Source organism: Microtus pennsylvanicus, chromosome 15 (genome assembly GCF_037038515.1).
Source record: "Microtus pennsylvanicus isolate mMicPen1 chromosome 15, mMicPen1.hap1, whole genome shotgun sequence".
NCBI lineage: Eukaryota > Metazoa > Chordata > Mammalia > Rodentia > Cricetidae > Microtus > Microtus pennsylvanicus.
Window position 1 is genome coordinate 16758564 of NC_134593.1, and position 26565 is coordinate 16785128.

General features: G+C 43.9%; 1 protein-coding gene across 3 annotated transcripts in view; it reads left to right on the top strand.

Moving 5' to 3' along the window:
• Parp4 (poly(ADP-ribose) polymerase family member 4) overlaps window positions 1-26565 on the top strand; it is a 91177-nt gene that overhangs the window by 38276 nt on the left and 26336 nt on the right. For all 3 annotated transcript variants that reach the window (XM_075949007.1, XM_075949009.1, XM_075949008.1), the window contains exons 15-27: window positions 2629-2753; window positions 4698-4829; window positions 6996-7082; window positions 8714-8878; window positions 9544-9590; window positions 9825-9903; window positions 10824-10961; window positions 14591-14786; window positions 16211-16278; window positions 19040-19227; window positions 23199-23298; window positions 25271-25441; window positions 25684-25764. In XM_075949007.1, the coding sequence (XP_075805122.1) occupies window positions 2629-2753; window positions 4698-4829; window positions 6996-7082; window positions 8714-8878; window positions 9544-9590; window positions 9825-9903; window positions 10824-10961; window positions 14591-14786; window positions 16211-16278; window positions 19040-19227; window positions 23199-23298; window positions 25271-25441; window positions 25684-25764 (1577 nt within the window). The remainder of the gene's footprint in view (window positions 1-2628; window positions 2754-4697; window positions 4830-6995; window positions 7083-8713; window positions 8879-9543; window positions 9591-9824; window positions 9904-10823; window positions 10962-14590; window positions 14787-16210; window positions 16279-19039; window positions 19228-23198; window positions 23299-25270; window positions 25442-25683; window positions 25765-26565) is intronic.

A 26565-nucleotide genomic window follows, 5' to 3' on the forward strand; every position in this document is an offset into this window, starting at 1 on the left:
GGCTTCTCCAGTTTTTATCTGTGTGCACAAGGCTCTTCGTTCTCTACAGGGGATGACTTAATAATGTAATTCATTTTGGGGTCTCTTTTTTTGTTGCAATAACAAAATACTGTGTTCTTTTTTTAGTAATGAGATATTTAATCGCTGCACCATTCTTCATCATACATATCTGCTTAAATTATATATCTGCCCTTGGTTTAAATTTGGTCAATCAGGCCAGGTGGTGGTGGCACACACCTTTACTACTGGCACTTGGGAGGCAGAAGCAGGCAGATCTCAGTGCATTTGAGGCCAACCTGGTCTACAAAGCGAGTTCCAGGACAGCCAGGGCTGTTACACAGAGAATCCCTGTCTTGAAAAACCAAAATTAAAAAAAAAAAAGAAAAGAAAAGAAATCAGTCAATCAGGAGCTGGAGAGATGGTTGAGGGGTTAAGAGCACCAGCACTAGAGGGCCCAGGTTCTATTCCAAACACCCACATAGCAACTCACAAGTAACTCTAGTCCCAGAGGATACAATGCCCTCTCTGGCCTCCACAGACCAGGACACACATGGTACACAAACAGGCATACAGGCAAAACACCCACACTTTGAAGATAAAATTGTCTTAAAAGTTTGGTAGATTATATACATCTAAAAATTCATCCAATTCTTTTAGATTTTTCAAATTTAATGACAAGTATTTTTTTCTTTCTTTCTTTCTTTCTTTTTTTTTTTCAAGAGAGGGTTTCTCTGTAGCTTTGGAGCCTCTCCTAGAGCTAGATCTTGTAGACCAGGCTGGCTTCAAACTCACAAAGATCCACCTGCCTCAGCCTCCTGAGTGCTGAGATAAAAGGCGTGGGCCACCACCGCCCAGCTGGCATGAATTTTTTAACTTATATCGTAGTGACTTTGAATTCCATTAGTAACTATCTTTCATCACTAATTTTATTAATTTGAGTTTTTCTGTCTTCTAGTTAGTTTATCTATCTTAACGAATATCAGAAAAATTAAAGGATTCCTTGTGTTCTGCCTTACCACAGTGGGATAGAACTGTATCAGAGGGGCTGCCCAGATGGTTTAGCAGTTAAGAGCATTGACTGTTCTTCCAGAGGACCTGGGTTCAGTTCCCAGCACCCACGTGGCAGCTCACAGCTGTCTGCAGTTCCAGTTTCAGGGAGTTGATGCCTTCATGCACATAAAATAAAGTTAAATAAATTATTTTAAAGAAAACTGTATCAGAGGGCTGGATGGACGACTTAGGGTCTCAAAGGGTCTGGATCCAACTCCAGTGTCCACATGGCAGCTCACAACCATCTGTAACTCCAGTTTCAGGGGACCCTACACCCTCTTCTGACCTCTGTGGGCATCAGGCACCCACTTGGTACATAGACATACTCAGAGGCAAAACACCCATATACATAAAATTTTAAAATGTAAATAATTTAAAAATAGAAACAGACAGTGATACAAAGAATCAATGAAACAAAGAGTTGGTTCTTTGGAAAGAAGAGCAAGTTAGGTCCTATTTTGGTCTCCAACACAAATAAATAAGTACTTTAAAAAAATTATTAATGTGTGTGTGCATGTGTGTGTACATGTTTCAGTACATGTGCACATGTGGAGATCAGAAGACAATCTGTGGTGAGTCGTCCTTTCCTTCCTGTGTGGGCCGAAGGGATCAACTTCAAGTTGTCAAGTTGGGAGCAAGTGCCTTTACTCAATGAGCGTGCTCACTAGCCCAGTACAGTACTTCTTTAACGAAACAGGAAAGTAGAAATGCGTTTGAGAATGCTGTCCACACTGGGTTTGTGTTTCCTAACTGAGTATTAAAAACAGTAGTGGCTTTGAGTGTAGCTCATTTGGTAAAGAGCTTACTTCACATGAATGAAGCCCGGGGCTCACTCCTGAGCACTACCACCACAAAAGCAAAAAGACAAACAAGGAGGCTTGGGAGATGGCTCAGAGGCTAAGAGCCCTGACTGCTCTTCCATAGGACCCAGGTTCAATTCCCAGCACCTACATGGCAGCTCACAACTGACTGTAACTCCAGGATCCAACACCCTCCCTCATACAGGCAAAACATCAATAAAATAAAAATAAATTAATTTGTTAAAAAAAAATCAGTCACTCAGGGCTGGAGAGATGGCTCAGAGATTAAGAGTACTAACTGTTCTTCTAAAGGTCCTGAGTTCAATTCCCAGCAACCACATGGTGGCTCACAGCCATCTGTAATAAGGTCTGGTGCCCTCTTCTGGCCAGCAAGCATACAGACAGACAGAACACTGTATACATAATAAATAAATAAATCTTTAAAAAAAAAAAGTTCAGTCACTCATAGTGATATTTAAAAAAAAAAAAAGACAAAACAAAACCCAAATCGAGTAGCAGCTGGATGTGGTAGCACACTCCTATAATCCCAGCACTTGTGAGGCTGGGGCAGGCAGCTTTGCAGTTTGAGAGTAGACTAGGCTAGCAACATAGGAAGATCTTATCTTAAACAAAAACTCATAGAATACTATGAATATAATAGTATTTTCCATCTTCCCCTAACTGTAATGTCTAAACAATGGAGTGAGTCATGGGGATGAAGGGGATAACAACAGAGCCGTGCCTGCTTTCAGGCTGACATTGTGTTTATAACCTGCAGATTTCCAGTTACCAGACGTCGAGCCCCTCACCAACGTCAAAGCTGGCCTTCAGGACAAATCTGCGAACTCTGTCCCTCTTGACAGTGTTCACATCAGGGGAAGAATAATAGACTTTGTAGCCCAGGTATGCATTTTGTGGTTTTATGACATGGAATTAAATGAATATAAGTCACAAATAAGAATGTGGTTGCAACCAGGTGGTCGTGGCGCTTGCCTTTAATCCCAACACTCGGAGGGAGAGGCGGGCGGACCTCTGCGAGTTCAAGGTCAGCCTGGTCTACAAAGGGAGTTTCAGGACAGCCAGAGCTACACAGAGCATCTCAGAAAGAAAAAAAGAATTTGGTTACAGCTGGGTAGTGGTGGCACACGCCTTTGATCCCAACACACAGGAGGCAGAGGCAGGTGGGTCTCTCTGATTTCAAAGACAGGGAGGTCTACAGAGTTAGTTCTAGGACAGCCAGGTCTACACAGAGAAACCCTGTCTTGAAAAACAAAACAAACAAGGGGCTGGAGAGGTGGCTCAGAGGTTAAGAGCATTGCCTGCTCTTCCAAAGGTCCTGAGTTCAATTCCCAGCAACCACATGGTGGCTCACAACCATCTGTAATGAGGTCTGGTGCCTTCTTCTGGCCTGTAGGCATACACACAGACAGAATGTTGCATACATAATAAATAAATAAATTAAATTTAAAAAAAACAAGCAAACAAAGAATTTAGTTGAGGTTATATAAACTAAATGAAATACATGTATCACTTGTTTAAGGAATAATGGAAAGGAAATTTTTTTTAATTAAGTACTTAATACATACTGTTTTTTCAAATATTGAACCCATCATGGAATTAGCATCCACGGATATAGAAGACCAATTATATATTATTATAAAATCTACTCATTGAATGCATTTCCCACTTAGGTTTTTAGTTTATCATGGATTTATTAGAACACGGCCCCCATCGTAGGGCCAGGACTGTCTGTACTCCAGAAGTTCCCAGCCACATGACACTTGGGAGGCAGCAAAATTCTTAGCACGAGAGGGGCTTTTTGACTTCTACTGCTTGGTCACATATAACTGCCTAAATACGCAGCTGGTGTACCTTGCCAGTGACGTGAACAGGTCCGCTGTGGGGTAGAAAGCATCGAGCCTGGAAACCAGGCTTGTGAATTTGGGAGGCCTGTTGAAAAGTTAAGGGGTTTAAACTGCGCTCAGTGGGGACACCTGTAATGCCAGTGTCGGAGCCTGCTCCAACAAAATCAGCTGGGGTGTCTGGGTAGGGGCACAGGGATTTAGGAAATGACAATTGAAAGAAATTGATATGGAAACCATGGGATAGATTTGGAGGACTGCCAACTTACTCTGGACAGCCTCGAGTTTATTTTTCAGCCGTCTCTCTCTGTCTCTCTCTCTCTGTCTCTCTGTCTCTCTGTCTCTCTGTCTCTCTCTCTCTCTCTCTCTCTCTCTCTCTATATATATATATATATATATATTTACAGGCAAAGCAGATCAAAGAACAGCAGAATCCGTTGACCCCTTCCCTGCACTGACTTTGAGAGACAAGTAGCCTCATTACCTACCCCATGAGTCCTGCTAGCAGCAAACAGTCTCTGTTTTTTAACTGGATGTACCTGTGGCTGGCATTCAACAGTCTGTATCTTAATAGATAATGTGTTCTCTCACGTGGGCAAAAGTGCTCTTTCCCATGGGCTTGATCAGAACTTTCTCACAGCCCTCAAGGATACCAGAGCAAGCGGAGCAGACTAGCTTGAGCTCAAATGACTGTTAAGTCAGAATGGATGTCAGGTGGAAACTGAGTCACTTATGGGCTACCACAGCCTAGTACTTGGTAGGTGAAGAAGAAAGGCAGGACAGTCCCAGGTTCAAGGTCAGCTCCAGGTACAAGTTCATGGCCTCCCTGGGCTGCAGGCGACCCTGCCTCAAAAAAAAAAAAAAAAGAGCAAAACAAAAAACATTTAGGAAATGAGGGTGTGTAATTATTTTCATTAGTTGTTTTTGTAAATGTTCCATGTGATTTTATCGATTATGTAAAAACAAATTTTCCCTCCTCTTTCAGATCATTATTTTTCAGACGTACACAAATCAAAGTCACGTGCCTATCGAGGCAAAATATATCTTCCCTTTGGATGATAAGGCAGCTGTGTGTGGCTTCGAGGCATTCATCAATGGGAAGCACATAGTAGGAGAGGTAAGAAGAGAAGGCACACTGAGTCCCACATTCCCAAATTGTCCTTGCCTGAGTACCTATGGCAGTGAGGTGGGAAATAGCAGCCTTAAAGCCAGAACTACGAGCCGGGCCGTGATGGCACCCACCTTTAATCCCAGCACTTAGGAGGCAGAGACAAGTGGATCTCAGTGAGTTTGAGGCCAGCCTGGTCTACAAAGTGAGTTCTGGGACAGCCAGGGCTGTCACACAGAGAAATCCTGTCTCGAAAAACAAAACAAACAAGCAAACAAAAAAGCTCATACTTAGAGGTTTTGTTATTGTTGTTTTGTTTTTTAGGTTTTTGTTTTAGGTTTGTTTGTTTATTTGGTGTTTTGTTTTGGTTTGGTTTTCGAGACAAGGTTTCTCTTTGTAGCCCTGGTTATCCTGAAACTCTATAGACCAGGCTGGCCTCAAATTCACAGAGATCTTCCCACCTCTATCTCCAAATGCTGGGATTAAAGGCAGGTGCTACCACCACCTGGCATACATATAGGTTTTTTAAGATTTCATTGTACAGTTTTCATTGTGTGGCCCAGGCCACCTCACACTCACTCTGGAGACCTGGCTAACTTTGAACTTAAACTATTTCTTCCCCAGTCTCTGAATGTTGGGATTAAAGGGGTGCACTATCACATAACTTCATAGCTCTTATGTAAGTAAGCAAAATGAATCCTGCTGAACTGAAGTGAGCATTTAGATAGATAGATAGATAGATAGATAGATAGATAGATAGATAGATAGATAGATGATTGATTGATAGATGATAGATAACAGATAGATAGATAGCAGATAGATAGATAGATAGATAGATAGATAGATAGATAGATAGATAGATAGATAGAAAGATAGATAGATAGATAGATAGATAGATAGATAGATAGATAGATAGATAGATAGATAGACAGACTGTACCCCAAAAAAAGTAACAGAAGCTAGGTATATAGATACAGTATCTAGGTGGAGCACTTGCTTAGCATACACAGGCCCTGGCTCTATCCTAAAGAGTAACCAACAGTTGCAATTATAACCCATGACTTATTAAATTTAAAATAGACTTTGGGGATGAGGACTGGTTCTGTGGTTAGAAGCATCTGCTGCTCTTGCAGAGGACCCTGGTTCAGTTCTCAGCACCCATATGGCAGCTCACAACTGTAACTCCCGTCCAGGAGATCCAACTTCTTCTTCTGGCATGGGAAGCAAGTGCATATATAATAATACATAGTCGCACATGCAGGCAAAATACTCATATCAAATAGAAATTAATATTTTAAAAGAAATTGCAGTTTAATAAATAAATGGGTTGTAAATGGTAATAAAAAGCTGATATAGCGGTGCACACCTTTAATCCCAGCACTCAGGAGGCAGAGGCAGGTGGATCTCTGTGAGTTTGAGTCCAGCCTGGTCTACAGAGTGAGTTCCAGGTCAGCCAACGGCTACATAGTGAGACCCTGTCTTTACAAGAGAGATAGAGAGAGTAATAATTTTAAAAATCACTAAATTAAAAAATAAATAAATAGCCGGGCGGTGGTGGCGCACGCCTGTAATCCCAGCACTTGGGAGGCAGAGACAGGCAGATCTCTGTGAGTTCGAGGCCAGCCTGGTCTACCAAGGGAGTTCCAGGACAGGCTCCAAAGCTACAGAGAAACCCTGTCTCGAAAAACCAAAAAAAAAAAAAAAAAAGAGAGAGAGAAAAATAAATAAATAAAATAAACTTTTTGTTGTGTCTGACAAAAGTTCCAAACTTTAATTTTCAACTACTGGCTGGAGTTTGGTCCTAACTTAGGATTCTCTTTAATCGCCTTTTCTAGTTCAGACTCTTATTGGGCGGCGCACTCTTGCTTATCCAATTATGTAAGTTTTCATGCATCCGAGACTTAGTTTCCTGGCTTTCTCTAGGCTTTAATAAACATTGGCGTCATTTTCCTATGAAAGCCTAAAGTCACTCTTCCTATAATGAACATTTTAAAAGTCTTTCTCGAAGTTGGGCATGGCGCCTCACACCTGTGGTCTCAGCAGAGGCAGGAGGATTGTTGCAACTTCAAGGCCAGTCTGGGGTACATGGTGAATTGCAGGCTAGTCTAATATAGAGTGAGAGCTTGTCTAAAAAATCAAAATGAACAAAAGTATTATAATAGTTGTCTTTTCCAGATAAAAGAGAAGGAAGAAGCCCAGCAGAAATACCGAGAGGCTGTCAGCCAAGGCCATGGTGCTTACTTGATGGACCAGGACACTCCGGTACAGCTCGCTACTCACCCAGTAGCCAGCGTGGGTGGGAAATAGTTTGAAATAGGAATCCATAATAGAAACCAAGATCATTTACAGTACTCTAGGCTCATAAGATCTCTTGTGTATACTACACGTGGTGCCGTGCACCATAATCTCAGCACTTGAGAGGTAGAGGCAGGAGAATTGCTGCAAGTTCAAGGCCCACCTTTTCTACATAGTGAACTCTAGGCTGTGCAGAGCAACCTGGAAAGACCTTGTCTCAAACACACTCACAAGGGCTGGAGAGATGGCTCAGCGGTTAAGAGCATTGCCTGCTCTTCCAAAGGTCCTGAGTTCAATTCCCAGCAACCACATGGTGGCTCACAACCATCTGTAATGAGGTCTGGTGCCCTCTTCTGGCCTGCAGACATACATGTAGACAGAATATTGTATACATAATAAATAAATATTAAAAAAAAACACACTCACAAAAATCCCTTAGAAAAAAAGGGGGCTAAGCCAGGCATAACCATGGGAGTTGTCTAACGGGGAAATGAAGTCGATGCTCTAGGAAACAGGAAGAGCTGGTGCTGCCGCTGGGCACTGGGTTGCCAGAACCAATGGCACACATTTGAAGTACACAATTTTCATCCCAACTGTAAAATGTAATAGAAATGTTTTTCCCAGAACTAAACTCACTTACCAACATGTCCAGTTTTCACCAAGCTATAACCCAGAAGGCATTCCTGTAAGCGCTTTTAGAAATTTAATGTTTGGTTGAGGGAAGAACACACTAAAGGTTAATACAGATCTAAGAGATAAGTCGCTTTAATTTTTTTACGTTCATTCATTCATTCGTGTATGTGCGCACACTTATACCACAGCATACAGAAGTCAAAGAACACCTTTCTGGAGTTGGTTCTCTCCTCCTACCACATAGGTCCATCAGCTTGGTGGTTCGTGCCTTTATTCTTTAATTCCCTGTCATTGCTTTAGCTTTTTCCTACAGATGGATGTGCTTAATGTCAAAAGCAGAGATTTAGGGCTGCTGAGATGGCCTAGCAGGTAGAAGGGCTCGCCGCGCAAGCTTGACACCCTGAGCTGGATCCCCAGAACCCACTTAAAGGCAGATGAGAACATGGATTTCCTTTGTTACTTTGTCCAAATGTGTTAAATTTTTATCATAGCAGTAGACTGGCAACTGTACTGAAAGATGTTGAGGTGAGCTCATTAGATACCAGGAAAAAAGATCTGTCCAGAACTGGGCACATTGACACAGAATTACGATGCCTGCCCAGTGAGAAGCCAGCATTGAGAGGTGAATAAGAAAGAGGTCCTCACTGAGAGTGCATGACCCTTCTGGCTGATGCACCAAAGAGAACCAGCCCTGAGCAGAAACCCGCATCCCCCGTGTGGCAAAGGGCAAAGTATGTGACTACAGTGGGAGCCCTCGAGCCCTTCCCCAATGGCCGTCCTCCCCTCTGTCTCCCACAGATGTCTCCCCATCACTAGTGAACTGCTCCAGAGCTCCCCCTGAGCTAGCCGTTGTCTATCACCATATTCTGGGGAGGAGCTTGACTGAGTGTCATTGACGTCATTCTAGCGCTACGAAGAACAAACTACTGGGTGGATCTGCTTCTGAGTAGCTCTTTGTATTTTAGGATGTTTTCACTGTCAGCGTTGGAAACCTTCCCCCTCGGGCTAAGGTCCTCATCAAAATCACCTACATCACAGAACTCACCTTCGAAAGCCCTGTGGCTGTCTTCTTCATGCCTGCCACCGTAGCACCCTGGCAACAGGACAAGGCTTTGAATGAGAACCTTCAGGTGGGTGTGCTTAATATGCGATCTGATGGAAGCCAGGTATAGCATGCTTTAATCCCAGCACTTGGGAGGCGGAGGTGGGCAGACCTCTGTGAGTTCAAAGCCAGCCTGATATACATAAGGCCAGAGCACCATAGTGAGACTCAGTCTCAAAAAGCCAATATATACACACAATATATGTGTGTGTATACATATATATACACATACATACATATATATACATACACACACACATATATAGTAGGGGCGCACAGGAGAAATGGCTCAGTGGTTTAAGAGCACTTACTGTTATTGCAGAAAACCTGGGTTCAAATCCCAGCACCCTCATGACAGCTAAGAACTGTCTCTAACTCCAGTACCAGAGGATTTAGCGCCCTCTTCTGGCCGTCTCAGGCACTGCACCCATTCACCTAGTACACATATAGTATGCAAACAAAACACCTACACATAATAAAATTTTAAAAAATGTTGTGGTAACAGTCAGAGGTGTTCCTGACATCAGCTGAATGTCAGAAGTTAATGTCATCTCCTGACCCTATGCTGTGTGTCACTACTTGGAAATAAGACTGTCTCTCATGATGTTGTCAACTGTGCCTGGCTGAGATCACCTTAGTATTCTAAGAGCTTACTGGAAATTCGATTATTCACATATACTTTTCCTCTAACAGGATACAGTGGAGAAGGTCTGTATAAAGGAAATAGGAAAGAAGCAAAGGTTAGTACCTAAAATATAAGGCCTGTGATGAACTCATTCAGTGGGCATTGGCTTTATGGTTAAATCTCATTTACAATTTTTGGAAAGTATGGGAGATGAAGTTCATTGCTAGAGGGCTTGCTCACTTGCGGGAAGCCCTGGCTTTGATTCCAGTGCTGCATAAAGAACCCCTTGAGACAGCTGTGAGTGGGCACCTAAGATCTTGAATTAATATGATCTCTTCGTTTTCGGTAGCTTCTCCCTGGCTATGTCCATCGAGATGCCCTACAAGATTGAATTCATCTCCAGTGACACACACGAACTGAGACAGAAGGTCAGTGAATCCTTCCTTGGTTTCTGAAGAACTTAGTTTCCCATTAATTTTATCATATCAAAAGTATATGTATGTGGTATAAAAGTGAACTAACGCGACACCCACCGGCTTCCACAAGCGGCAGTCATGCCCCGTGCTGCCCCGCAGATTGGCGTCCAGCTGTCTCTTTAAATGTTCGAGCTGTTTCTCTGCTGTTGCCTTGGGGCTTTAAGTAATCATTTTCACCATTTTGCCTTGATTCATCTGCTCCATCTAAGACTGGGATGTGGCTCAGTGTGTAGTGTTGGCCCAGCACTCATGAACCCTGGCTTTGATCCTTACTATTGGGGGTGAGGGGAAAGTTGCCGTTTGACATCCTGTTTTGATAGGAGTATGTAAACAATGTTTACGATTGAGCCAGTAAATATTATGATGACATTTTTTATATAATTTTTTTATTTTCTGTGATGATTATCTACCTGTGTGCATGTATGTGTGCCACCAGAGTGCCTGGTGTCCACTCTGGCCAGAAAACAGCATTGGATCTCCTGGAACTGGCGTTACAGACCATTGTGAGCCTCCACGTGGGTGCTAGAAACCAAACTCCAAAGTGTGATACCAAGGTGTCTGGAGAACGTTGTTTAGTCGTTCCAGGTTCTGATTGTGTGGTCTGCTTTCTGCTATGTCCCGATAGACGTACAGACATGTGATCTTTAGATACAGAATGAATTGTCTCCGACTTAACTAGATTTGACTGTACAGAGTTTCAGGACCTTAACCAGTCTGTTAGTGGATTCGTAACTTTGTATCACTGTAGTGTTGATCCATAATGGAGTTATGTAAATACTGCAGGTACTTACTGGTGGCAGGCAGGTTAGTACAGACAGGCAAGATGCTGTCATTCCTTTCTTTACTTTGTGTGTGTTTGTTTTCTTTTGCAGAGCACCGATTGCAAAGCTGTGATTAGCACTGAGGAAGGCTGCTCCTTAGACAGCTTTGGATTTTCTCTCCACATTGTTCTGCGTGATGCGTATCTCCCAAGAATGTGGGTTGAAAAACATCCAGAAAAAGAAAGTGAGGTATGTTCCTTCTTACTCGGGAGAAGAAACACTGCCAGATGTGATAGTTCATTTAGAAAAGCTGAGGTAGGAGAATTACCACTAGTTCAAAATGTGCCTTGACTATATAGCAAGAAAACATCAACATACATACATACATACATGCATGCATAAATGAGGTAACTGAGCACAGTGCCTCATGCCTATTAATGCAGTGCTTGAGAAGTAGAGTCAAGGAGAAATCGGGAGTTTGATGTTATCCTTACATACAAAATTTAAGACTATATTTTGTGCCATATGAGACCCTGTCTCAAAAATATAGTAAAAATAGCCGGGCGATGGTGGCGCACGCCTTTAATCCCAGCACTCGGGAGGCAGAGGCAGGTGGATCTCTGTGAGTTCGAGACCAGCCTGGTCTACAGAGCGAGTTCCAGGACAGGCTCCAAAGCTACAGAGAAACCCTGTCTCGAAAAACCAAAAAAAAAAAAAAAAAAAAAAAAAAAAAAAAAAAATATAGTAAAAATAATGATGACAATGATGATAGCAATAGAAGTAGGAGGTACCATCTTTTGGGGGAAAATGTATGACTAAATATGCTACTGAAGTTGGTATTGATTTTTTGTTTTTTTTTGTTTTTTGTTTTTCGAGACAGGGTTTCTCTGTGGTTTTGGAGCCTGTCCTGGAACTAGCTCTTGTAGACCAGGCTGGTCTCGAACTCACAGAGATCCGCCTGGCTCTGCCTCTCGAGTGCTGGGATTAAAGGTGGGCACCACCACCGCCCAGCAACATAAGGTTTTTATATGAGGTAACTCATGTAAAGCAATGAGAGGTCAATGATGAGCCTGGTATTTTATCTGATGTCTAAACTAATTGATCAATCACACATCCCAAACTTAATCTGAAGTCTTTAATCTACTATGAAGTTGGTACTAACAGTTCTTAGATATTTGGGGTTGGAAGCAGTTTTTCTCGTCTCTTGAGTCTACAAAGTAGCAAAATCATTCATAGGTAAGTACAGTTCCTGTCCTTGCCTACCATTGACTAACTTGTAGGAGAGATTTTGAATTTGTCATAAATCCTGTAAACTTCCTGTTAAAAGTGCAGCTCCGAAGAAATTTAAATGTACTCAAGAATTGTTTGGCTAATTTTTATTCACTCCTGTTAAACATGTCTACTTAAAAATCTAAGAGTTGGGGATTTAGTTCAGTGGTAGAGTACTTGCCTAGCAAGTGCAAGGCCTTGGGTTTGGTCCTCAGCTCTGGAAAAAAACAAACAAAACTCTTAAAAGAACATATTAATCCCAGCACTCGGGAGGCAGAGGCAGGCGGATCTCTGTGAGTTCGAGGCCAGCCTGGTCTACAAAGGGAGTTCCAGGACAGGCTCCAAAACCACAGAGAAACCCTGTCTCGAAAAACCAAAAAAAAAAAAAAACAAAACAAAACAAAAAAAAATGATACTAGAAAAATAAATAAGGCCAGAGAGATGACTCAGCAGTTAAAGGTGCTTGCCTTAAAGCTTGATAGTCTGAGTTAGATCCTTAGAACATGGTAGAAGAAGGAAAATGTCCCATAAATTTTCTCCACCTCCAAGTGCATACAGGGTCATGTGTGTGCCCACCCACTCACAAAACACATACACACATGAATAAATTAATAAAAAATCCAATAAAAATGTTTTTTAAAAAATAAGTAAAGTTAGCTGAACAGTGATGGTGCACACCTTTAATCCCAGCACTCAGGAGGTAGAGGCAGGTGGATCTCTGAGTTTGAGGCCAACCTAGTTTACAGAGAAAGTTCTAGGACAGGCAGAGATGCACAAAGAAACCCTGTCTTGAAAAACCAAATATATGCCTGGCGGTGGTGGCACACGCCTTTATTCCCAGCACTCGGGAGGCAGAGGCAGGAGGATCTCTGTGAGTTCAAGGCCAGCCTGGTCTACAAGAGTTAGTTCTAGGGCAGGCACCAAAGCTACAGAGAAACCCTGTCTCGAAAAACCAAATATATATACTTTTATGTAAATATAAAATTACTTATGGCCATAATACAATTGTGTACATTTGTAACAAAGAATTATTATTTTGATTAAAATTCAGACAGACTTAGGGCTGAGAAGTAAGTCTGAAGACTGAGTTTGATTTCACAGACCCATTTGGTAGAAGAAGAGAACAGGCCATCCCAACAGGTCCCCACAAATTGTCCTCTCACTTCCACATCCATGTGCCCATACATACATGCACACTAAATAAACAAATAAAGTAATTTAGAAATAAGGAAAATTATAATGAAATAACTTAAAGGGCTGGAGAGATGACTCAGTGGTTCAGAGCTCTGGCTGCGCTTCAGAGGGGGTAGGTTTGATTCACAGCACCCACGTGGTAGCTCACAACCACCTGAAACTCTGGCTCAAGGGATCCAACATGTTCTTTTTGCTTACAGGGACACCCATATCCACATAGATAATCATGCAGACAAACACCCATGTACATAAAAAATAAAATTAAAACACAGCTTAAAGCTGAAGCTTAAAGATAGTAGGACTAGTTTACGTACTGATTAATAAGAGGTTTGTGCACATATTTTAGCAATCACTATGACATCTGTATTCCTTTTATAATAGTGTGGGTGAGAGACGTGTAGTCCTTCATTATTTGTACAAGGTCAGATCCTGTGGGGTTTGTTTTGTTTTGTTTTAGATAGTCTGTATTTGAGGTACCAGAGTATTGTGTAGCCCAGGCTGGCCTGAAAGTCATTAAACTTCAAATTCCCCTGCCTCTACTGCCCATGGATAGGAATTGTAGGGAACTACCACATCCATTTATGCAGTGCTAGAGATCAGACTGTGTGTAACTCAGCCAAGTCTCTACAAATGAGCTGCATCCCCAGACCCCAGTGCGGACACTTGGTTTCTCCGGTGCTTTTGTCTCCATCTGTAACATTTACATCTCCATCTCTAACATTCTGGTTTTTATTTGAATGCCTGGGATACTATTCCCTCCCGCTTAACACTTGTAGATCATTTTATTATTGGAAAAATAATAGCTGGGAGTGGTGATAGATTCCTGTAATCTTAGCACTCTGGATGAACAGGTTAGAGAATCTTAAAGGTTCAAGGTCACCCTTGACTATATAGCAATTTTAGGCTAGCTAGCTTTTGTTACATGATGGAGACCCTACCCAGAAGAATAAAAGAGAAATGGTATCTGTTTTATTTTGGTAGTGTTAGTTTACTAAAAGGTTTTCTTTTTTTTTTTTTTTTTTTTTTTTTTTGGTTTTTTCGAGGCAGGGTTTCTCTGTGGCTTTGGAGCCTGTCCTAGAACTAGCTCACAGAGATCCGCCTGCCTCTGCCCCCCGAGTGCTGGGATTAAAGGGTTTTCTTCTTTTAAATGCATGCATGTGTGTACCCGTGTGCATGCATGTGTGCGTGTTATGTATGTGTGTGTGTGTTATAAACATGTGCACAGAAAGCCTATACAGGGCAGAAGAAAGCTTTGAGCATGTTCTTTATTTCCCAGTGGCTTCTGGGTTGAGGTCAGGTCACCAGGCTTGAACAAAAAACATTTTTACCTGCTGAGGACCCATCTCACAGTTCCTAGAAGCTTTCAGACTGTAGGTGTTCCCCATTTAAAACCCGGTGTCTTTTTCTCCTTCTAGGCTTGCATGCTTGTCTTTCAGCCAGATGTGGCGGCCACCCTTCCTGACCTCCGCACAGAGAATGAAGTGATTATTTGTCTCGACTGTTCCAATTCCATGGAGGGTGAGACATTCATGCAAGCCAAGCAAGTTGCCCTATACGCTCTGTCTCTGGTGGGTGAGAAGCAAAAAGTGAACATTATGCAGTTTGGCACAGGTTGGTGCACTGTCCCCAGCCCTTCGTGTATCTCTTCTCTAACATGAATGTGTGCAGACTGCTGGGGCCCGGCTGACCTCGTCTGTGCAGTGGGAGACAGCTTAATCCAGAACGCTGAAGTCAGTGTTTCTTGGTGAAGATTTTGTCTCCCTCTCCTGATCATAAGCTCAGCAGTCACTGTTTTTCTCATCTGCATGATGGGCAAAAAGTCTTGTAAGGGTGGAGCTAACATAGGCCAAGGATTTTCAGCTTTGCTATATAGTGAGTAACACACAAATGTGGCCAATGTAATCAACTAAGCAAAACACAGGAACCTCGGTTTATTTAATAGGAAGGCTCCAAGAGTCAGGACCAACATTTGCAGCCAGCACGCTCATAGATACTGTGTTAGAAATGGGCTCAGGCAGCACCAGGCCAGCACTCTAACTAGGCCAGTGTCACCCTCCAGGAGGGAGAGCAGGGACAACTCAACAATGTGACAGGGCAGAGCTAGGAGTGGTGGCTCAAATCCACGGTCAGTTTAATGGCTTAACCACCAAATAGGAATTATTTAAGATGGCTGGAACCACAGTTATTTGGCCGTGAATCCTAGTTGGGTATGGTTAAAGTGCCTTCGAGCTGGGCGTGCTGGCTTATTCCTGTAACCCTCAGCACTCCAGACTGAGGCGGTAGGACTGACAAGAGTTCAAGAGTTCAAGGCTAGCCTGGCCCACATTGCGAATTCCAGGCTAGCCTGAGCTACAGAGTAAGACCCAGTCTCCAATGAATGGATAGATAGATAGATAGATAGATAGATGGATGGATGGATGGATGGATGGATGGATGGGTAGGTAGGTAGGTAGATAGATAGATTGATAGAGATAGATAGAGATAGATAAATGATGGATGGATGGATAGATTGATATATTGATTGATAGATTGATAGAGATAGATAGATAGATAGATAGACAGACAGACAGACAGGCAGGCAGGCAGACGAGGCATCTCGGAGATGAAAGAAGGAGCATGGAGTAGGATCAGGGCACAGTCCTGTCCTGTTAAGTCCCATCTTGCCATCCACCTAGCTCTTTTCACAGTGAAGCTAAGGTTGTTCTGCCGTAACATAGATCATCCAGGGACGGCGAGCACTTTGCTGGATACTCTGCCCTGCCAGGGCTGAGCTGCCCATGCCACTGAAGTGTCCCACATTTGAGGACTCTGCACAGAGCTTGACTCGGAACATTTTAGGTAGCACGGCTTATAAAATATGCTTCAAACATGAGTGTATGTCAAGTGTTTGTACACCGTTCTCTGAAAAGGAAACACGCATGTAAACATCCAGTGTTCTTTATGGTAGAAGCACTGGTATAAAGTAGCGCTGATTTTATTAGTGGTCAGTCTGGTGAGTGTTTAATGGTAATGTGTCACACCTTCTTATTACACAGGTTACAAGGAGCTATTTTCCTATCCTAAGTACATTACAGACAATAAAGTGGCCACAGAGTTCGTTATGGTAAGAACGGTCTTCCCCTCCTGAATCTTTGTCTGCGAAGCTTGAGTGATGCTGTCCAGGACTTAATCCTGGGCATTGCACATTGGTGGATGTGAGTTAGCTTTTTCTCCCAATGCATGCGATAAACCGATTTATAAGGAAGGAGGTTTCTTTAGTTCACACTTATAGACGTTTCAGTCTGCGCTTGCTTGGCCTTCTGGCTTTGGTGGCAGCACAGCTTATTACAGCAGAGGAAGGACATTCATTCACCTGAGGGCCCAGGAGCAAAGAAAGGCAGGGGCCGGGTCCCAGTATCCCCTTCTATCAGGGCATACACCCCAATCTGAATCCTAGTACACTAGGTCCCACCAACTCCAATAGCACCACAGGCAGATAACAAAACCTTTGTGGGCTGGGAGATGCCAGTTACCCATCCCACAGCAGTGGCCCCTGGTGATAGTGACCATGATGGTGACCATGACCTTTCTTTAATGGGAATTTAGCAAGAGTCAAAAGAGAAAAGTCAAACTTGTAATCCTAGCACTCGACAGCCAGAGGCAGGAAGGTCAGGAGTTCAAAACTAGGAGGTAGCTACCTAGTAAGCTTGAGGCCAGCCTGAACTGTGCCTGTCTCCAACACCTAAGAAAGGGGCTGGTGAGATGCAGGGTGGGTAAAGACAGTGGATGAGGTCCACCCTGGACCCACATGTTAGAAGGATTGACCTACACAAGTTTCTGTATGACCCCTACATGTGCACCATGGCGCCTGTGAGCCCCACACACCCCACACACAAATTAGAAAATATCAGAGCCTGGAGAGATGGCTCAGTGGTTAAGAGCACTGACTGCTCTTCCAGAGGATCCAGGTTTGATTCCCCGCACCACTGTGGCAGCTCACAGTCATCTGTAACTCCAGTTCCAGGGATATTGTCTGCCCTCTTCCAGCTTCAGAAATGCAAGTGGTACGTAGACATACGTGCAGGCAGAACATCCAATTAAAATAATAAAATATAGCCGGGCGATGGTGGCGCACGCCTTTAATCCCAGCACTCGGGAGGCAGAGGTAGGCGGATCTCTGTGAGTTCGAGACCGGCCTGGTCTACAGAGCTAGTTCCAGGACAGGCTCCAAAGCCACAGAGAAACCCTGTCTCGAAAAACCAAAAAAAAAAAATAATAATAAAATATAAAATAATAATAATGAAAAAAAATAAACAATCAGGAAGAGAAACTGCCTACATTCCTACTGCCCAATGTGGCCCCATAAGCATTTTGGAAGTTTTTCTTCTGCCCACTGTCTTAAAATGAGCAAAGTCAAGGGTGCATCGACAGCGTGTTCCTTCGCACAGATGCTCAGTCCTTTGAAAACTAGCCTTCGGATGTTCAGTGGTAATACTATCGTTACTGTGGGGATATAGGTATCTTTGTTCCATGCGTGTATAATTTCTGTATGACACTGTGTCCCCAGGTTCTGACCTGCTCGCTTCAGTGAATGAGGCATACAGATGGCCATGATGGGGAGGCTGGAAGAAATAAACTGATCTTATAAAGGATTCACCAGGAAACTTGCTTAGGAAATACTAAGTTATACAAAGGTAGAATTTAGCTAAAGGAGCACGGCCTCACATATGGCTGGGAGATAAGTAATGCAGTAACCAGGCTTCCTAGGAACTACAGAAAGAAAAAAGAAGTAGAGCTGACCTCTAATGTAAGGGCTGGGGGTTTCCAAGCCTGTGTTTCTCGTAAGCTTTGCTCACCAAGACTGCCAGGCAGGCAGGAGGACCCGGGTCAACAACCACCCAAGAAGAGCAACACTGCTCTGATTCAGATTAACTGGAACAATATTTTTACTGTGTAAATCTCACATTTGTTCAAAACGGCCAAGCGTGTAGTTTCTGCCTCTGTAAAACATGTTTAATTGTTCAAAGTGTAACTTGGATCTGGGACCTGTAAGAGATGTAGTATGAACGGCGGGCTACGTTCCTGGCGCCTGGCCGCCCGCAGCTAGCTTTATAATCTAAATAATTACACGGAAACTGTATTCTTTTAAACACTGCTTGGCCCATTAGCTCTAGCCTCTTATTGGCTAATTCTCACATCTTGATTAACCCATTTCTAATAATCTGTGTAGCACCACGATTACCAGGGAGATTCTTAACCTGCATCTGTGTCGGGTGGGAGAATCATGGCGACTGCCTGACTCTGCTTCTTTCTCCCAGCATTCTGCTCTGTTTACTCCACCTACCTAATTTTTTGTCCTATCAAAGGCCAAGCAGTTTCTTTATTAATTAACCAATGAAAGCAACAGATAGACAAATGACCCTCCTCCATCAAAGAGATTTACAGGTGACAGCATATGTGGAATGCTATAGCTCAAAATCTATCTAAAGCCGGGCCGTGGTGACACACGCCTTTAATCCCAGCACTCGGGAGGCAGAGGCAGGCGGATCTCTGAGTTTGAGGCCAGCCTGATCTACAAAGTGAGTTCCAGGACAGGCTCCAGGGCTACAGAGAAACCCAGTCTCGAAGAACAAGAAACAAAAAACAAAAACAAAAAAGTCTATCCAAACTGTAAAGTATTTGGGACCAGTTTCCTTTTGGACATTTGCCAGAACCAGACATGTGCTTCTCCTTCCTTCAGCGTCCCCTGGTGTTTGCAGTGAATCCTCACTGGGGGGCTGGAAGAAGCCTTAATCTGTCATAGCACCCAGAGTGTAGTGGTTGCCATGTTCGCCCCACAGTTAGTGATGAATGTGCCTTCAGCTGTGACGCTTCCTCCCCTGCAGTCTGCAGCATCCGCCATGGGGAACACAGACTTCTGGAAAGTTCTCCGCTATTTAAGTCTACTGTACCCTTCTGAAGGGTTACGGAACATTCTCCTCATATCTGACGGGCACCTCCAGAGTGAAAGCCTGACACTGCAGCTTGTGAGGAGAAACATCCATCACACCAGGCTGTTCACCTGTGCTGTCGGGTAAGTCTCGGGGGTCTGCTCACCACGGTGGCAGGGGCAGCTAGCGGACAAGTCATTAGTTGGCCTGTCTGGGGGTTTTGCAAGCTTGAAAGTCGGTATGAGTATATGAAATCTGTATGTTGCAGAGGAGTCGAGCTCTTGGCTTGGGACCACGCTGCCAGGGTCTCACAGCTGCAGGGACCTTGGGCAGGCTGTCTCATTTGTAAAATGAAGGCGAAAATGAAAGACCTACCTCATGGGACTATTATTTTGCATAAGAGTTCATGGAACCAGCTTGTCCTTAGCGGCCTGGCCCAGCTCCCTGGGGCTGGTTGGGCATGCTTGGCAATGCCTGCACTTGGGGCTGGTTGGGCATGCTTGGCAATGCCTGCACTTGGGACCACCCCTGCCTTCTCCCTTTCTGCGCTACAGGGTTTCTGCATTTGCACTGAAACCCTGGAGTCAGTCTCTCCACAGATTGTTGGAATTACTCTTGCCAATTGTAGTTAGCATCTGTGTAAGGAGGGGGGGCTCCTGCTGTTTGTGAAAGGCCTTCAACCATTGTCTTTCCCTAAGCTACTGGGTTCTTCCTGTACAGCTCCCACCCCAGGACACCAGGTGTCCCTGTTCTGAGGCAGGGGACTAGTGAAGTGATACATAGACCACTGTGTTGTCCTCACGAGTGAGCTCTGACGACAAGAAGACCCCGTTTTCTGGGGTCCGGGATATCCATGTACCTTCCCGCATTTCATCCCTGGGTTTCATAGCCTCTGAAGGTGCTCTACGGCTATTGGTGACTAAAAACAGCTCTTGCTGTCCCCACTCACTCCAGGCCCCTGCTCACTATATGTTCCCTTTGTATCAATTGTTTCGTTTTATGACAAGGTCTCGCTCAATAGCCCAGGCCAGCCAGGAAATTACTGTGAAGACCAGGCTGGCTGGAACTTGTGACCCCGTCCCCTCAGACAGTCGAATGCTGAGATTACAGGCATATGCCACCATGCCGTCTAGGCTGATGTGTTTTGTTTTGTGGCAGGGTCTCATGTAGCCCAGGCTGTCATGAACTCTCAAAATAACAGAGGCAGACCTTGAACTCGGATCCTCTTACCTTTGCCTCCCAAGTGTGGCATCACCGATGTGTTCTGGCACACCTAGTGTGTTCGGTACTGGGGATTGAATCCAGTGCCTTGTGTGTGCCAGGCAAACGCTCTACAATGCTCTACAGCCCAGCTCTTCAGGCTGCTGTCTGCATCAAGTGTCATTCTGATAGCGTTTGAGGTTTTTTATCTTTGTTTACAGTTTGTATTGTTTATGAAAGGTCTCTGTGTGGCTCAGGTTAGCCTCAGAATGTAACCAGGATACCCTTGGGCTCCTGATCTTCCTGCCTCGCTCTCCCAAGTATGACATCATGCCCAGTACCCTTTGGGGTTGTTGTCGTTGTTAGTTTTTAAGTATGGAAGTATTAGATTTTATTTATTTATTGCTTATCATCTTTGCTGTGGAGGTTTCTGCTAACATACCATGACCTGCATAGTGTCAACCACAGGAAGCAGGAAGAAAGTGTGGTTCAACACGACTTAGTAGCCGAAATCGGTTCAGACTTCTGAGTCTGACACGAGGCAGTTTATTTTAGGCATATTTAAGTACAGTACAACTTGGAAAAAAGTTTCATGGTGTAACACAATCTTGTGTGCACAATAAAGCTTAAGACATAATTACATCAAAAATCTTTCCAAAGTACTGTCACCTCTTCCGTGTTATGTTAAAGGCTTGGAGAAGGATCAGGTGTGGCCTTGGTCATACAGGTAGTGCAGAAGTCACCTAGGCTGTTATCCACCCCTGTTCCAGTTTACTGAGTCCAGAGGGGACAGGTGTGGCCTCAGTCACGTGGATAGTGCAGGGTTCTCCAGGCTGCTAACCAACCGCGTCCATTCCCAGCCTTCCAGGTATAAAACAGATTAACCATCTGTGCCTTTGAAGAGACAGCCCTGCAGTTTAACATTCCTAGTCCCCCAGTGCTTCTCTGCACAAGGACTTCGTGCCCTCTACCTTTTGCCAATGCTGTATTGATTAAGTGCCTCCCTTGCCTTGGGTGTGCTCTCCCATGGAGCTACTCCCTAGCCCCATTTTATCTGTTTAACTCAGCAGTGGAAAAGTGACTTCTTCATGAGTCTTTCTCAACATTGGTAGCGGGTATTTTTATAATTGTGTCTAAAATGTCTTGAAAATTGCTGGGTGTAGATTTGTAATCTCAGCCTTTGTCAGGCTGAAGCAAGAGGATTGAAAGTTCAAGGCCAGTGCAGGCTACTTAGTAAGACCTGTCAAAAATAATAATAATAAAATAAAAAATAAAATAAAAACAACTAAATAGCACTGAGCCTGACATGATGGTACACACTTGTAAGAGGTGGAAGGACTAACCCAAGTTTAAGTAGGTGTGGTTGCATTTTTGTTTGTTTGGTTGTTGTTTGTTTGTTTGTTTTCCAGGACAGGGTTCCTCTTTAGCTTTGGACACTGTCCTGGAACTAGCTCTTATAGATCAGACTGGCCTCGAACTCACCGAGATCTGTCTGCCTCTGCCTCTGCCTCTGCTAGGATTAAAGGTGTGCACCACCACCGCCTAGAGGCAAACAGCTTTAATCCCAGCACTCAGGTACCGAGGTCCAGCCTCAGTTTGGGTTCAGATCCTGAGGCAGGAAAGGGGCATCATGCCAGGAAAACTTCTGGCCACCAAGTGGATTGCATTCAAGTGGCCCCGAATAACTCGAGCCATCTTTATAGCTACTGTTTTCTTACCATACATGAACAGCTTTATTATTGGCTCCTGTTTTTGACCTTTAAGAAATATATATTTTAAGGAATACATGGTAATCATAATGAAAGCCCCCATTGTTTCCCTTTATGCTTCCCCAAATAGACCTTCCCACCCCCTACATGACCTTATTCTAGACATAGAGTTCAGCATTTTTGCAGGCCTAACTAAATATCTAGCCAGATACATCCTGCTCTGGGAGAACTTATGTCAGCTGGCAGCTACTTGCGGTTACAAAGTTAAAAAAAATAATAGATATGGGCACCGTGCTCTAAGGACAACAATATTCAAACCCAGACAATTCTTTCATGTCTGCAAGACATGTTTTTATGCAGTTCCCTCTTCTACAAGAGTGTCCCATGCCTCAGTCTCTCTGTAAAGGCAGACTTTGATAAGGCGCTCTTTCCCGTCCCACACTTCTCCCACCAATATAAACTCCTGTGTGTGGTAAAGTTGGATCTTTCCATACCATATTTTACATTGTATTTTCCCCATTGGTGCATACCAGATCCTGTCGTTGGTTTCATATGTGTGGTGTTGAGGGCATTTACTCTCAAGAGTTAGCACTGTGAGTATTCCTGAGGCTCTTTCCCTATTCTGTGTGTGCGTGCCCTACTCCCCTTTCCAGAACCATGAGACATGGTCTGTGCTCCAAGTGTTGTTTCCTCATATGTACCTAACAGTCTCTATTGAGTGAGGAAAGCTCCCAAGATTGGGAGTTGTAGTCAGTAATTCCAGATAAGAGATTTGAGAGACATTAGACCCCTGTTGAATCTCGGGGAAATATTCAAGAAAGAACAGAATATCCAGGGGAAATTATAGCTGTTGCATCCGTGACTGACAAAGTAAACCTAAACCTGCCCAAAGAATCACCAATGTAACGAGAAAGGAAAAAAGCCTGCAGGCTGCACAAATTTTGCAAATTCCCTCGCTGTCCCATGGACTCTCACTGTGAGGGTCTGTTTCCACAGGTGCTTTGCCGCGAGGAAATCGTTGCACAGGTAGTCACAGGGAGAGACTAGGGAGGCAGAGGCAGGTGGATCTCTGAGTTCAAGGCCAAGCTGGTCCACAGAATGAGTTCCAGGACAGCCAGGACAGTAGCACAAGAGAAACCCTGTCTCGAAAAACGAAAACAAATAAACAACAACAACAACAAATAAAATGTGTGAAATGTGATCAGTTCTACAGCAAATCGTCACATCTTAAGGACCTTGTCTCAGTGTGGTGCTGGAGTATTCGAATATTTTAACTCAAAATCCAAGCAGAGTTGGAAAAAACAGGTATGTGGGGGTATTTTTTAACATTTTATCTGTACTCCTGTTTTTACATGTACAAATTTTACCTTCTTGCAAGTCTAATAGTAACTTTCATCTCTTTGTGAACGGACAAGACTTACAAAGAGGCCAAAGCTTTTAAAAACATTTTCTTAAATAATAAGGGCCAAGCCAGACATGGTGGGCCATGCTTTTAATTAAGCCTCCCTCTCTCTTCTGCCCCACAGAGCTGGTGCTTCAGAGGTGACCACACCCAGGGGTTAGTTTTTCACTGTGATAAAATACATACAGGATTTACAAGTCTGTTTCACTGGTGTGAATTCATTCACAGTGTTGTGTGGAACCAGCATTACCAGCTATTTCCAGAACTTTGCCACCGTCCTTGACGAAAGTCTGTAACAGGAAGCTAAATAATAACTCTGTGTTGCCCCCTGCCTCTAGCTCCTGAAAATGTCTATTCTGCTTCCGGTCTTTATGAACTTGCCTTTCCAAATGCTTTAGATGCAGAGGCATAGCATGCTTGTTCTTTTGTGTCTGGCTTATCTACCTTAGCATAATGTCCATGAGAACCATCTGTATTGTGTTTTTAAACAGGACTTCTTTTCATTTGAAAGTCAAATATTTCATTATTTTTTATTGGGTTTTGAAAAAGGGGTCTCATGTAACTCAGCTTGAGCCGCGGCTGGGCTTGAACTCCTGACCCTGCTGCCTTCGTTATGCTAGTGTTGAGATTTCAGGTGTGTGCCACAATGCCCATTTTAGAGATGAATAATAGCCTGTAAAATATGCATATAAAATAATTCATCATAGATAGATAATAGATAAATACATTGGTAGATAGGTAGGTAGATAGATAGATAGATAGATAGATAGATAGATAGATAGATAGATAGATAGTAGACAGATAAGTAGATATGCACACACATTCATTTCATTGGTTAACTTTTCTTTTTCTTTCTTTTTTTTTTTTTTGTTGTTGTTTGTTTTTCGAGACAGGGTTTCTCTGTGGTTTTGGAGCCTGTCCTGGAACTAGCTCTTGCAGACCAGGCTGGCCTCGAACTCACAAAGATCCGCCTGTCTCTGCCTCCCAAGTGCTGGGATTAAAGGCATGCGACACAACCGCCCAGCCATTGGTTAACTTTTCAACGGACACAGTTTATTTCCACTTTATGCTGCTGTGAATGGCCCTAATGTAACTCTGGTGCACGATATCTGTCTGAGCCCTTCCAATTGTTCAATTCTTTTTTTGAATTAATTAATTTATTATGTATACAGTGTTCTGTCTGCATGTATGCCTACCCGCCAGAAGAGGGCACCAGATATCATAGATGGTTGTGAGACATCATGTGGTTGCTGGGAATTGAACTCAGGACCTCTGGAAGAGCAGCCAGTGCTCTTAACCTCTGAGCCATCTCTCCAGCCCCCCAGTTGTTCAATTCTGGGTTTGTACTTAGAAGTGAAATTACTGACTCGTGTCGTAACTGTTAGGATTTGCTGTTCTTTTTTCTGCAGCAGCTACACACTTCACATTCCCACTGGCAATGTTCCAGAGTTGCCAGGCATGTGCGGCAGGTACCTCCACTGGTTGAGCCATTGCCACAAACTGAAATAGAAAAACTTAAAGTATATATTTAAACTGCTGGCACCTTTAGTTCCAGCACTCAGGTGGCAGGAGCAAGTGGATCGCTGTGAGTTCGAGGTCAGCCAGGGCTCTATAGTAAGACCCTGTCTCGATCCTTTTTCCATTTTGGAAAAGTACCCCATCACAGGAAGTAAATGAGAACCAAACAAGCTATAAAATCCCCAAAGACAGAATTAAGTTTTCAAGTGTTAAGTAGCGTGTAGCAATTTTAGCGTACTGGGGACTGAAACCGCCCAATCATCCGTACCAGGCCAGCACTCTACCAACTGAGATGTACCTCCAGACGTTTCATCAGATGCTAGCATTGACGGAGGAGCGTTTTCTCTTTTATCATAGATAGAAGCCCAAATGACCAGGATGCGTTCCCCGAGCTGCCACTCTGTCTCTGTCAAGTGGCAGCAGCTCAGCAGAGATGCCCCTGAGCCTCTGCAGGCTCCAGCCCGGGTGCCCTCCTTGTTTCACAACGACAGACTCCTTGTCTACGGATTCATTCCCCACTGTACCCAGGTAGGAAGATGCACAATTCCTTACACCGTGGGAAAGACAATGAATGTCGATGCTGCTCCTCTTCCCCCTCCACCGCTTGGCCTCTTGTTGGCATTATGGTCCCTCCCACCCCGGGTACCTGGCCGGAGAAGCTCTTGATTTCTCTTGAGAGGGGAGGATGTTACCAGAAGGGCTGTTGTTCCACTGTTCCACTTGCTGGGAGTAGAAAAGTTAACGAAACACTCGTGTTTCTCCTATTTCAGGCAACTCTGTGTGCACTCATCCAAGAGAAGGAATTTCATACAATGGTGTCAACTACCGAGCTTCAGAAGACAACTGGGACTGTGAGTCAAATCTTAAGTACTGGGCTCTGGGTAGAACTCAGCAGGAGAACACCAGCCAAGCAGGCTGAAGGCTCTCTTCCGCTTCCCATACACACTTCAGCTGGGGACAGACAGTCAAGATTTTCAGCTCTCACATATAAGCTCCATGTACTTCCTTTGTTGTGCTGATGTGTCAGCATACATGAAGGGAGGTCAGGGGTTCTCTGTGCAGTCGGGATGGGGACGCATCCCTTTGATGGGTCTTCATCTGGGATTCTTGGATCTGGGTGTATCTCTACAGGGTTCCATGGGTGTGAGTAACTGCAAGTAAACATGAGATTTTTCGCCTGGTTAAATTGTGTTTACACACTTACAACTCCAGCACTTGGGACGTAGAGGCATTAGGACTGGGAATTTGAGGTCCTCCTTGGATACAAAGCAAGTATGAGGCCAGCCTTGGCTACATGAGACCCTTTCTCAGAACAAAACATGATTATCCATTTTGGTTTTGTTTGAGATACTGCCATTCAAGGTGGCCTTGAAGATGAAGCACACCTCCTGCCTCAGCCTCTTGAGTGCTGGTATTCCATTCGTGCAGCACCACACTCTGACAGTGTCTAGCAGAGGTTGTCACGACCCCGTGGGTAAGGACGCGCCCCACAAAACTCCCCAGTTCAGATGCCAGCCACAAGTCTTTGTCTCACGTTTCCCACTTGTCCAGCTTGCCAAAGTTGGATAGGAGTTGGAGGTCCCCTCAGTCCTTTCTCAGAACTTAGGAGAACAGTTCATTTACTGTTGCTGATTATTACAGTGAAGGCCCAG